Consider the following 14,625-nt stretch of genomic DNA (forward strand, 5'->3'; position numbering starts at 1 on the left):
TCCTGGAAGTCATCAAAAAATACAGTAATGTCTCAGGATACAAAATCAATGTCCACAAGTGAGTAGCCCTTGTAGACGCCAAGATGAGAGGCTAATTTGGGACACAACTCCCTTCATAGCTTCAAAGAAAATGAAATACCCAGGAATATACCTAACAAAAGGAGGTGAAGGAACTTTATAAAGAAAATTATGAAACCCTAAGAAAAGAAATAGCAGAGAATATTAACAAATGGAAGAACATACCATGCTCATGACTGGGAAGAACCAACATTTTTTTTAATACATATATTTTTATTAAGTCTTTTGTACACAGATCATAAATACATTTATGCCATTTTCAATGTGTTGATTCTTTGTACAAATCGGAGTGCTTACATCATACTAATCAACATAGCTTTCACTTCATTTACCCAATTATAGCCTTAGGACATTTGTGTTCTACACATGATAGATCCAATTTATATTTGCAATGTGCTCTATAAGTGTGGTCCCTCACACCCTCTTCCCTCCCTTTTCCCTCCCCTTCCCTCTTTCATCCTAGGCTAAAGTTGTGTTTCATTTTTCATATGCAAGTATGAATGATTATAAATTGGTTTCACAGTAGTACTGAGTACATTGGATACTTTTTTTCCCATTCCTGAGATACTCTACTAAGAAGAATATTTTCCAGCTCCATCCATGTAAACATAAAAGATGTAAAGTCTCCATTTTTTTACTGCTGCATAGTATTCCATGGTATACATATACCACAATTTATTAATCCATTTATGGGTCAATGGGCACTTGGGCTTCTTCCATGACTTGGCAATTTAAATTGAGCTGCAATGAACAATCTAGTGCAAATATCTTTATTGCCAAATGATTTTTGGTCCTTTGGATATACACCTAGAAGAGGAATTGCAGGATCAAATGGCAGGTCTACATTTAGATCCCTAAGTATTCTCCAAACTCCCTTCCAAAAGGAACATACTAGCTTGCATTCCTATCAGCAGTGCACAAGTGTTCCCTTTTCTCCACATCCAGGCCAACATCTGTTGTTTTGGGATTTTGTGATGTGGGCTACTCTTACTGGAGTTAGATGGTATCTCAGAGTAGTTTTGGTTTGCATTTTTCTGATGCTTAAAGAAAATGAGCATTTTTTCATGTGTCTGTAGGCCATGCACCTGTCTTCTTCAGGGAAGCTTCTGTTCACATCTCTTGGCCACAATGAAATGGGGTCACTTGTTTTTTGCTTAGTAATAAGTTTGAGATCTCTATGGATTCTGGTTATTAGACCTCTGTCGGTAGTATAACTTGCAAAAATCCTCTCCCATTTTGAGGGCTGTCTATTTGATTTAGATAGTGTGTTCTTGGCAGTGCAGAAGCTTTTTAATTTGATCAGATCCCACTAATGTATTTTTGATGTTGCTTCAATTGCCCGGGGTGTCTTCCTCATGAAGTATTCTCGCAGGCCATTTTTTCCAAGCATTTCCTCTGCACTCTCTATAAGAAAATTTAGTTTCATGTCTTAAGTTTAAGTCCTTTAACTTAAAGGAGTAAGAGTCAATTTTTGTTAGAGGAGAAAGGTGTGGGTCCAGTTTCAGTCTTCTACAAGTTGCCAGCCAATTCATCCAGCACCATTTATTGAATAAGCAATCTTTCCTCCAATTTATATTTTTAACAGGCTTATCAAAAATCAAATGACAATAGGTATCTGGGTTCACTTCTTGTCTTCAATTCTGTTTGATATATCTACCTCTCTATTTTTGTGCCAGTACCAGGCTGTTTTGATCACTATCGATTTATAATATACTCTGAAGTCTGGAAGCGTGATTCATCCCAATTTGTTTTTATTTCTGAGTAATGTCTTGGTTATTTGAGGTTTTTTTCTGTTTCCATATAAAATGAAGCACTAATTTTTCTAGGTCTTTAAAATATGACAGAGGTTCTTTAATAGGGATCACATTAAATCTATAGATTGCTTTAGGTAGTATAGACATTTTAACAATGTTGATTCTTCCCAGCCATGAGCATGGTATATTTTTCCATTTGTTAACATCTTCAGCTATTTCTTTTCTCAGTGTTTCATAGTTCTTTTTATAGAGATCTTTCACATCTTTAGTTAGATACACTCCCAGATATTTCATCTTCTTTGGGACTATTGTAAAGGGAATAGAGTCCTTGATTGTTTTTTCCCCTTGACTATTGTTGGTGTATATAAAGTCAACAGATTTATGAGTGTTAATTTTGTATCCTGAGACATTACTATATTCCTTGATCACTTCTAGGAGTTTTGTAGTTGATTCCCTGGGATTTTCCAGATATATAATCATATCGTCTGTGAAGAGTGACAGTTTGAGCTCCTCTGGTCCTTTTTGGATCCCCTTAATTGTCTTATCTTGCCTGATTTTTGTGGTTAAGATTTCCATTACAATGTTAAAAAGCACTGGAGACAGAGGGCATCCTTGCCTGGCTCCTGATCTGAGTGGAAATGATTTCAATTTTACTCCATTCACTATGATATTGGCTGTGGGTTTGCTGTAGATGGCCTCTATCAGTTTAAGAAATGTTCCTTCCATACCTATTTTCTTAAGCGTTCTGATCAAGAAACGATGCTAGCTACTGTCAAAAAAAATTTTCTGCATCAATTGAAAGAATCATATGGTCTTTGTTTTTTAATTTGTTTATGTGATGTATTATATTTATAGAATTACGTATATTGAAGCATCCTTGGGACCCTGGGATGAAACCCACCTAGACATGGTATATAATTTGTTTGATGTGTTGTTGGACTCTGTTTGATAGGATCTTATTGAATATTTTTGCACCAATATTCATTAGTAATATTGGTCTATATTTTCTTTTCTTGTTGGGTCTTTTCTTGGTTTGGGTATCAGGGTGATATTTGCTTCATAGAATGTGTTGGGAAGTATTCCTTCTTTTTCTATGTTTTGAAAAAGATTAAGTAATATAGGTACTAGTTCCTCTTTAAAGGTTTGTAGAATTCTGATGTGAAGCCATCTGGTCCTGGGCTTTTCTTTTTGGGGAGATTTCTTATAGTTGATACTATATTAGAGCTTGTTATAGGCTCTGATATAGTATCAACTATATCAACATTTTCACTTCTTTCTGGCTAAGTCTAGGAGGGTGGCATGTTTCCAAGTATTGATCTATTTCCTTCATATTTTCATACTTCTGAGAGTAGAGTTTTATGTAGTATTTGTTAAGGATTTTTTTAATTTCTGAGGAGTCTGTTGTTATTTGGCCTTTATCATTTCTGATTGATGAAATTAGGGATTTTACTCTTCTACTTCTGGTTAGATTAGCTAAAGGTTTATCTGTTTCATTGACCTTTTCAAAAAACCAACTCTTTGGTTGATCTGTTGTATGATTCTTTTGTTTTCAATTTCATTTAGTTCTGCTCTAATTTTAGTCATTTCTTTTCTTCTGCTGGGTTTAGGGTTGGAAAGTTCTTTCTTTTCCAGTTGTTTGAGATGTCTCATTAAGTTATTGACTTCTCTTTCCGTTCACTTGAGGAAGGCTTTCAACGCTATAAATTTTCCTCTTCAGACTGCCTTTGCAGTATCCCAGAGGTTCTGATAGTTCGTTTCTTCATTATTGTTTGGTTCCAAAAATTTGGTAATTTCCTTCTTAATCTTGTCTATGACCCAGCTATCATTCAGCATGAGGTTATTTAGTTTCCATGTTTTTGTATGCGTGTGGATATTCCTGTTATTATTGAGTTCAACTTTTATTCTGTGATGGTCTGAGAAAATACAAGGAATTATTTCTATTCTTTTAAATTTGCTGAGGTTAGACTTGTGACCTAAGATGTGATCAATTTTGGAGGATGATCCATGGACTGATGAGAAGAATGTGTATTCAGTTTTATTAGGATGAAATGTTTTGTAGATGTCTATTAGATGTAAATGTTGAATGGTTAAGTTTAGTTCTAAAATTTCTTTGCTTAGCTTCTTTTTTGAGGATCTATCCAACACTGCCAGAGGAGTGTTAAAGTCTCCAACAATTATGGTTCTGGGGGAAATCAGGTTGCTCATATCAGAGTTTCTCTTATAAATTGAGGTGCATTCTGATTGGGTGCATAAATGTTGATAATTGAAATCTCATCATGTTGAGTGTTGCCCTTAACAAATAAGAAGTGACCGTTAATTATCTTTTCTTGCTTTAATTGGTTTAAAGCCTATTGTTTCTGTGACTAAAATTGCAACACCTGCTTTTTTCTGATTTACATTTGCCTGAATTATAGATGACCATCCCTTCACCCTGAGTCTATGTTTATCTTTTAAGGTAAGGTGAGATTCTTGAATGCAGCAGATGTCTGGCCTGAGTTTTTGTATCCAGTCAGCCAACCTGTGTCTCTTTAGAGGGCAATTTAAGCCATTCACTGGTTTAATTATGGCAAATTTCTTCCACATGTGAATGTCATTAAAGTATTTAATTTCTCCATCATAGATGAAACTCAGTTTAGCTGGATACAGGATCCTGGGATGAAAGTTATTATGTTTAAGGAAATTAAAGGTCGATGACCACCCTCCTCTGGCTTGAAAGGTTTCAGTCATTCTAATGCTCTTCCCCTTGTATGTAATGGTTTTCTTACGTCTTACAGCTTTCAGAATTTTCTCCTTCATATTAACTTTAGCAAAGTTAATTACAATGAGAATGTAAATTCTATGAGAATTTTTATTTGGGTTGAGTCGTGCCAGTGTCCTAAAACTGTCTGCTGTCTGAATTTCAGAATCTCTTGACATGTCTGGAAAGTTCTCTTTAATTATTTCATGAAGCAAAGCATCTGTATCCTTTGTAGCAACCTCATCACTTTTAGGTATTCCTATAATGCAAATATTAGATCTCTTCGAATTATCCCAGAGCTCTCTGAGAGAATTATCCATTTTTGTTCTGCACTTTTTTTCCTCTTTGAGCATTTGGGAGCGTTCAAAAGCCTTGTCTTCAATGTCAGAGATCCTTTCTTATGCCTGCTCCATTCTGTTTCTGAGGGATTCTATTGTATTTTTTAGATCTTTGAGGGCTGCAAAATCTTGCTTCAATGTGTCAAAATCTTTGGTCATTTTTGTCTTTAAATTCATTGAATTCTTGAGACAACTTTTGAATTTCTGCTTTGAATTCTAATTCCATCATTTCTTCCATTCTGTTTATCTTGTTTGCTATCCAAACTCTGAACTCGATTTCTGACATCTCAGCCATTTGTTTGTGAATGGGATCTTGTGCTGTGTCTGCTTTATTGTTTCTTGGGGGAGTTTATCTACTCTGATTATTCATGTTGCCAGAGTTTTTCCGCTGATTCCGCTCATGATTGTTTTTCACTGTAGTCTAGGTGGTCAGGTAAGGTGAAATTGGATTGGGGTTTCCTGGAGTTGTGGTTAACCAACCCCTTGTTAAGGATCTGGGACTGATGACTGCAGCTTTTTCCCCTTTAGCTTTGCAAAGGACCTGTACAGAATTACAGTCTGAAGCTGAGGAAACCTGCCTGGTATGCTGGGGTTAGGTGGCTCTGTCTTGTATTCAGCTGGTTCTTGTCTGATCCTCGTGGATCAGTGTCTCTGGTGGAATCTTAGCTGAAGGTTGCTTTCTTGGAGTTGCAGCTTGCCCCAGCAGAAGTGCCCTATAGCTATCTTACTTCTCTTTCATCTCGGCTCCCAGTCCTCAGCTTAACTGGGTACTTTCTGGACTTTATCCTTCCCTCTGGACAGGAGCTTCTGTCAAAGGCTGCTTCCAGTTGGCCATCTTGCCCCCCCCCTCAGAATCAACATTGTTAAAATGTTTATACTTCCCAAAGCAATGTACAGATTCAAGCCACCCATATTAAAATATCAACATTGTTCTTTCAAGACTTGGAAAAAATAATTCTTTGTTTTGTATGGAACCAGAAAACTCCCCATATAGCTAAGGCATTTCTTAGTAATAAGAAGCTGGGGCCATCAGCATACCAAATTTTAGGCTGTACTACAAGGCCATATGGTCAAAACAGCATGGTATTGGCACAAAAATAGAGATATAGACATTTGGAATTGAATAGAAATCCAGGAAATGAAACTAACATCTGACAACTACCTAATCTTCGATAAACCAAACAAGAACATACACTGGGGGAAAGAGTCCCTATTCAATAAATGGTGCTGGGAGAACTGGATATCCACATGTTTAAGACTGAAACTGGACCCGCACCTTTCTCCACTCACAAAAATTGATTCAAGATGGATAAAGGACTTAAATTTAAGGCATGAAATGGTAAAGATCCTCAAAGAAAGCATAGGAAAAACACTGAAAGATATCGGCCTGGGGAAAAACTTTATGGAGAAGACATCCATGGCAAGTGCAAAAACAAAAATAAACAAATGGGATTTAATTAAACTGAAAGGCTTCTGTACAACTAATGAGACAACAACCAAAGCAAATAGACCACCTACACAATGGGAAAGGATATTTGTATTTCTTGAATCAGACAAAAGCTTGATAACTAGGATCTATAGAGAACTCAAATTAATTCTCATGAAAAACACCAACAATCCCATATATCAATGGGCAAGAGACATGAATAGAACCTTCTCTAAAGAAAACAGATGAATGGGTAATAAACATATGAAAAAATGTTCATCATCCCTATCTATTAGAGAAATGCAAATCAAAACTACCCTGAGATACCATCTAACCCCAGCAAGAACGGCCCACATCACAAAATCTCAAAACTACATATGCTGGTGTGAATGTGGAGAAAAGGGAACACTTTTATACTGCTGGTGGGACTGCAAACTAATACAACATTTTTGGAAGGAAGTATGAAGAACCCTTAAAGAACTCAAGCTAGACCTCCCAGTTGATCCTGCAATCCCATTACTGAGCAACTACCCAGAAGGAAAAAAAATTGTTTTATCATAAGGACACTTGCACTAGACTGTTTATCGCAGCTTCATTTACAATTGCCAGAATGTGGAAACAACCTAAATGGAATGGCATCAACCCAGTAATGGATTAACAAGCTGTGGTATATGTATATCATGGAATACTATTCAGCCATTAAAAAAGATGGAGACTTTACATCCTTTGTATTAACCTGGATGGAAGTGGAACACATTATTCTTAGTAAAGCATGACAAGAATGGAGAAGCAAGAATCCTATGTACTCAATTCTGATATGAGGACATTAATGACCTACTACACAGTGCGGGGTAGGGGAAGGGGAGAGCAGAGAGAGAAGAAGGAATGGGGGTGGGGGAAAGGAAGAACAAAGAGAGTAAAGTAGGGAGGGGCGGAAGAAGGGAAGAGAAGAGAGGAGGAAGGAGGAAGGAGTTGGGGTCTTGGGGTGTGACACACCTTTTGGGGGCAAGATACAATTATAAGTGGGACTTTACCTAACAAATGCAATCAGTATAACCTGATTTCTTGTACCCTCAATGAATCCCCAACAATAAAAAATAAAAATAAAAAATAAAGTGCTTTTTATGTCATATACGATAACCACCTTCTTTTATTTCTCACATAAAATAATTCAGTAATAAGTGTCACTCTAACACACACATACTCTCATATATAAGTAGCATATGTGGCTGGTGGCAACATAAATTAGTATACTAGTTTTGGAGGACAACTTGGCACATATAAAGTGTCATAAAAATTGTTAATTTGATCCAGTAATTTCCATCATTGATATTTACTCTAGTCAGTGCAAACTAAAAATAAAATGTGCAAATACATCCATTATGACAACCTTCAGGAAAAATCCTAACTATAAACTAACAACTGTATATATATACAGAAATAATAAAAACAGCTACATGGGAATGTCTCATAAATTTTATGTTAATTTTAATAAATTAGAAAACAAAATTGTGTGTATGATTTAAAATGATAATACATTTACAATGCCTAAAATTTGATTAAGAACACAAAAGAAACCACTTACCACAAATGCTATCGCTTTCATCTAATCCATCTCCACAATCATCCTCTCCATCACAAATCCAGTGTCTAGAAATACATTTTTGTGCAGAGCAAGCAAATTGGTTCCAAGAGCAAGAAGAATCTAGAAAACAAATAAGACTGTTTTAGGTGCAAAAGGGAAAATAAATTGAGTGAGACTATCATCTGTCTCATCTGACAAAATGAGGAAGTCTTCGCTCCAATCAACTACCCTATGAGAATAGAAGCCAAATTCCTCTTATTACTAATTCTATAAAATTTTGACACCTGCTATTTTTTCCACATGGTTCTTATGGGGGTTGTCTTAGAGCTAGTCATGATGCTGATCAGCAATCTGTCATTAAAAAAAAAAAATGTGTGGGACACAGATTTAAAATAAAAATTCTAAGTGTGGTCTAGTCACCTTTTAAAATTTTAATCTATGTTTGAATTAACAAAGAAAAAAACAACATCCTAAGCAGGATAACAAAATGGTGGACTGATTGACAATTTTCTTATTTTTTAAAAGTGAGGTGACCAAGGAGGTTTTAGATTAATGACACAGCAACAGTTTTGGCCCTCCATATACCTACATGTTGATATTTTTGTGTCACTTCCTTATAAACTCTTGAGTTTGTTATACTTGAGTAATAGCACCAAAATTAAGTTGGTTGATTTTGTGTGATAATAATAGCATACTCCATTTATTTCAAGCACAAAATTTGTTACTGTCTCCTCTTCCTCCAGACCTGCCTTTCCACCCAACATATTTATCACCAGGAAACATCAAAATAAATAAACACCCCCCCCCAATGTAGGTGCTCAAAATATAAATTATTCTACAGATAACAATTTTGGTTTTAATCCTATAAATGTTTTAAAAACTGTAAATTAAAAAAAAAATATTTAACTCAAGTACTCAAAAGAGAAATTTAGAAAACTGGAGTCTGGAAAAAATAAAGTTAAGGAAGATGCAATCATATAATGCCTCACTGTTCAGAATTATGCATCCACATAAACTACTTTTGAAGTTCTCTGTTAGTCTTGTTCAGAAACTGGCTGTAATGTAAAGATATATAGCATCTTACTCAAACAAAATGCACTTTCACATTTCATGGTGACATTTACTTTTAGGAGAATTTGACATTTCATAGAAGATCCATCTTAATCTTTCTTCTACTCTCTCTATTCATCACAGTGTATGTTATTTGTGTTAAAAGAAAATAGTAAATATATGCTTTGTTTTCCTATAGGAAATTTCTTTGGCCTGCAAATTACAAAATCCACAAATTTTATAAACTAAATTTAAAAATGCTTTCTTAACTTGACAATGAAATGTGAAATACAAATTCACACAAAGAAATTGGGAGCTAGAGGGTGAAAAATGAAGAGTTTGAAGAGGTAAAAGTTTATTATTTCAAACTATGCATATAAATTAATAGAATATTTCAGAATAAAAATATTCAGTTAATCCTCCATATCTACAGCTTCTGAATCAATAGACTCAACAAACACAGATCAACAATATTAAAGAAATAAATAAAACAATAAAAATAATACAAATAACAAACTTACAGTATAATTATCATTTACATAGCATTTATGCTGTATTAGGTGTAATAAGCAATTGAGAGATGCTTTAAAGTACAAAGAAAAATTGAGAGATGCTTTAAAGTACAAAGAAGAGTATGATAATACCAAACCTTTTAATACAAGGGACTTGAGCATCCATGGATTCTGGTACCCACAGGGAATTCTAAAATTACTCCCCTGCACAGACAATGAAGGACTACTGCACTTGTCAATAACAGGGGGATTCTAACATGCTGTGTTTGTCAAATCATTGTGTTTCATAGCAGAAAGTAAACATATTGATAAATACCTAAAGTTAATAAATCAGGAAATGAAGGTATAATATTTAGATCAATGGAGGTACATATACAGAAAAGAATAAAAGACTAGGAAAAAAGATTGTTATTCATCATTAAAAGATCTTCTGTTTTATTTCATTTTTTACTATTTTTATTATATGATAAAAATAAATATTGATGTGAAAATCAAATAGTAATATTTTTATAAGATCTCCATGTAAGAAAATATCATCATATAAATAATAATATAGCTTATAAGACTAAACCAAATATAATGTCTCACCGCAGTGGAATTCATCAAGTCCATCCTCACAATCTTTCTGACCATCGCATATCCAGGTATTCAAAATGCATCTTCCACTAGGACAACCAAAATAATTTTCTTCACATTTGTGTTTGTTTTGAACTGTGACAAAATATGGAATGTAGTATAAAAATTTAAATTAATCTTAGTCTTTGACAATATAGGTAGATAAAGCACTAGTAGTCCTTAAACTAGAAGAGATAAATTACAAGCAAACGAGTACAAAACCAGCGATATTCCCCTGAAGAATGTCAAGGTTGTGAAAACAAAAGAAAGACTAAGAAACTATCACAGAGCAGAGGAGATGCAAGAGACAGGATAATCAAATCAAATTCAGGGTTAGGTCATAAAACTTGTTAAATAACAATACTGTGACATTTGGTTAATAAAAATAAAGTAAAATATCTGAAATGTTATTAAGTAAGTGAGCCTAACACCAAAGAATCATGTCTGGGTTAAAAATATTATGATTTTCATATTCATAAAAAAAACCAAATAACAAAATCAAAACATTGGTAGATCTTTGCTGAAAAAGAGTGGATTTGGTGTTCAAGATTTAAATAATTATTCTCTAGTCTAAAGAAGGTTACAGTAGAATCTCAGCCAGGTGGGGTGATACATGCCTGTAATCCTAGCAGTTCGGGAAACTGAGGCGGTGGAATACTTGAGCTCAGGAGTTTGAGACCAGCCTGGGCAAGAGTGAGACTCTGAGTCTACTAAAAATGGAAAAACTAGACAGGCACTGGGGTGGGTGCCTGTTGTCCCAGCTACTGGGGAGGCTGAGGCAAGAGGATCACTTGAGCCCAAGTGTTTGGGGTTTCTGTGAGCTATGACGCCATGCACTCTACCCAGAGTGAAAGAGTGACATTTGTCTCAAAAAAAAAAATAATGCTAATAATTAAAAAATAAAGAAGGTTACAATAGAATCTCTAAAATTATTATACCTTGCAGAAATATCAAAAAAATAAAAAAGGTAAAATTATTTTCTATATTACATATATTTTAATTATGAAGTATTATCATTATTATTGTTATAACCTCCAAGAGTGTGTAGAAAATACTACATTTTTTTCTTGACCAGATGGGATCCATCTCCTCACACCTTCAGGCTAACATTGTTTCATACTTATTGGCTTATACCTAATCAAGAAGTGAGCCCTATATATGACAAACACACTGTAATGGTCCATTATTAATATTTTAAGATAATACAAATGTCAATTTTGCAGATCTAATTAAAGCTGAAAATACATTTTTTTAGTAAATTCACCATTAAACCAAAAATTATTTTTTTTTAAATCTTAGACAAAGTCTCACTCTGTCATTTAGGCTGGAATATAGTGGCTCAATGATAGTTGATTTCAGCCTCAAACTCCTGGGCTCAAACAATCCTTCTACCTTCTAATATCTAGGACTATAGGTGAGTGCCACCACACACTGCTAATTTAATTTATTTTATGCAGTGACTGGGTATCACTATGTTGCCCGACCTGGTCTTGAACTCCTGGCCTCAAGTGATCTTTCCATCTTGACGTCCCAAAGTGCTAGAATGGGAGGTGTGAGCCATCATGTCAACCTAAATGAAATGTATTAAGTGTGTTTCATGTTTTAGTTTTTCTTAGCCTTTTGCATAGGTATAAAATATTTACCCTGACCCATATCTGTTCTCCTACTTAAGAGTTCAACTATTTCAAAAGCCTTAGTGTTCCTTTCCTTCTAACCCAATATAAAAACCACAATTCTCCATTAGTGGCAAAGTTAAATTTCAAAATAATTTGTTAATACTGGAAAATTATAAAATCACCAAAAGGAAAATAAAATACTGGTTTAATGAATATATGTTGTATACCGCCCTAAAGATAATTCCAAAATTTAACTACAGCCATAATGTGGTAAAGAATGTGCTCTTGCAAAAGAACATGGGACTAAGAATCTTGACACCTGGTTTACATAAGTTTAAACAATGATGTAGTCCCAGCTACTGGGGAGGCTGAGGCAAGAGAATTGCCTAAACCCAGGAGTTGGAAGTTGCTGTGAGCCTGATATTATGACACTCTACCAAGGGTGATAAAGTGAGACTCTGTCTCTAAAAAAAAAAAAAGTTTAAACAATGAGTTTAGAAGCATTTTATATAATTAAAATTACAGTAAATCATTTTATAAAATGTGAAAGAATTGCAGTGTCAAGGGCATCCGGAGGAGTTCTCCACTTTCTCTGAGGATGCAGCTAGGTTTTTCAACACAGAGGAACAAAAATGACATCACATAATGTTACACATTGTTGAGCATAAGAAAATGGGATCTACTATGCAAAATGTAGTCATAGATTATGAACAATTATAAGTTTTACTTAGTAGATTTACATGTGTATGTGTATGAAAAATGGTATGCAAAATATCTATGAATATAACATCTTAAAATATTTCAAAATTTTCTGTATATCAGCTAAACATGAAAGAAATGAGTGTAGCAGTAGGGCAGAGAGAGGTAAACAGTGTAAGAACAACCTTAATGGTATCCTGTATATCATATCTACTCCCAGTTACACATAGTTATGACTTTTCTGTTTGTTTTTGTTGTTGTTGTTTGTTTTGTTTAATTTCAGCATCCTCAAAATGATCTTTGCTGGAAGGCATTCTTGTAAGACTATAGATGACACTTTTCAGAGCTTATGTTGGTGAAGATGGTTAATAGATATAAATTTATCTGTTGAACCTTGATTCAATAATGGTAATGTAACTATTACTCAAAATATTATACCAAAAAATTGGGTAAAGTGCATTAAACAGGTTAACACATAAACACCAGCCTCATAGTAACACTGAGCAAAGCTTGTAGTCTCTCCCTGTTTAGTCTATGAAGTTATTTCTAGGCGTGTAATAATTCTGTTAAAGCTTTATAAATTACACATTTTAAATATTAATCAATAATTTTAAAAGGAATAATGATAAACTGAACATAAAAAAGAAAAGTGATCCAAATTTAGGGAAGTGTTTTTTTAGCATAATAATATAATTCATTTAAAAAAAGATCAAGTAACAAATATAAAACAGGTGATTAATTTCTAGTTTGTATCATTTGTATTTTAATCTTAATCATTGAATGGTAAGAATAAAAATTTTAAAAACTTATATGTAACTAACTAGCCTATAAATCTTCAAGGAAAAGGCTGCTGTTTTTTGTTGTTGTTATTGTTGTTGTTTCTATAATTACCTGGACACTTCAATTCATCTGAATAGTCTCCACAGTCATTAGACCCATCGCATATCCAAGTTGGCAGAACACACAGTGAGGTAGAATTACATCTTATGAATCCTGCAGTTTTCACTCCAAGTTTATAAAAATGTGTGCAGTCTGTATTATCACCTAGAAACAGGTGAATAGAAAAATGAAAAATACCTCATTTGCAAAGATTAAGAGCCTTCTGTGTAGGTCATAGAGACAAGAAAAGTTAACTTCATTTGAAGAAGTAAATATGCAATTATCCTACACACCAGGGGTTAATTACATATTAGTTCTGAATAAGGTTCAGTAAGAAGTTGGACAGTGTTCAATGTAATGCCAAGGTGTCCATGGATGAACAGACAAAAGGTAGTGGAATATCTTACTGCAGTTCTTTTCATCAGAAGCATCTGCACAATCTACGTTCTGGTTGCATCTTGCTGATCTTGGAATGCAAGTCCCATCTGCGCAGCGGAACTCAACAGTGGCACAGGTTGAGACTAGAAAAACGATAAATAAATGGATATATGGGACAGAAAGTGACTCCTTGCCTTTATATTTTGATTATTTTAATTAATTCATATAATTTTGTTTTAGTTTCGCTTTTTTGACTCCGGGATTTCAATTTTGACTCCTAAACTCTACTCACAAGCCTCTTATGCCTCTTACCTATCTTCCCTGTCACACAATTCTTCCCTCTGCTGTGTTATTTACCATACTGCATTGCAACTGCCTGTTTCTGTACCTGAAGACCCACTAAATGTAAGCTTCACGAAAGCAGATTGTGCCTTATTCACCATGGTAATACCACTCTAACACAGAGTCAACACACATCCTAACTTTAATAGTACAAATTTATGACATTAAGAAAATTGCTGAGTGAATGCCTACTGGGAAATTCCAATCTGGTTACCAAGAGGAAGTGAGCATCCCCTGTATAATAGGGAAAGAAAGACAGCAAGAGATAGGAGGAAGAGGAACAATAGAGCATTCGCTTTGTTTCTCAGAGGTAACAGCTGAACACTGCTAGAAAGTCGTCCGTCCTATGTCATCCTCCTCAACATGGCTATATCCTTAACATTTGGCAAGGGAAATAGGGATGCCTCATTCCAAGGAACATGTAAATGTGGCATCTCTTATTATCATGAAAGTATAGCTTTCCAGTTCCCTTTTTGCTTAGAATAAAATCAGTTTCAAAGAGACTGTTATCACATACAAATTATATAAAACATCTTATTGTTAATCATATACTCCTTTCTAAGTTGTTTATCCATCTTAACCAAGTAATTAATTCCAGTAATATGTTGTGAACAGG

The 14,625-nt window shown here is 34.4% G+C and overlaps 1 protein-coding gene across 1 annotated transcript in view; it reads right to left on the bottom strand.

Moving 5' to 3' along the window:
• The window catches only part of LRP1B (LDL receptor related protein 1B), a 2,318,354-nt gene that overhangs the window by 395,779 nt on the left and 1,907,950 nt on the right, over positions 1-14,625 (bottom strand). The window contains exons 48-51 of the mRNA XM_053597274.1: positions 13,697-13,810; positions 13,302-13,454; positions 10,069-10,191; positions 7,919-8,038 (exon numbers count right to left, since the gene is read on the bottom strand). Coding sequence (XP_053453249.1) covers positions 7,919-8,038; positions 10,069-10,191; positions 13,302-13,454; positions 13,697-13,810 — 510 coding nt within the window. The remainder of the gene's footprint in view (positions 1-7,918; positions 8,039-10,068; positions 10,192-13,301; positions 13,455-13,696; positions 13,811-14,625) is intronic.

The sequence above is a fragment of the Nycticebus coucang genome, chromosome 7, assembly GCF_027406575.1.
Source record: "Nycticebus coucang isolate mNycCou1 chromosome 7, mNycCou1.pri, whole genome shotgun sequence".
NCBI classification, from domain to species: Eukaryota; Metazoa; Chordata; class Mammalia; order Primates; family Lorisidae; genus Nycticebus; species Nycticebus coucang.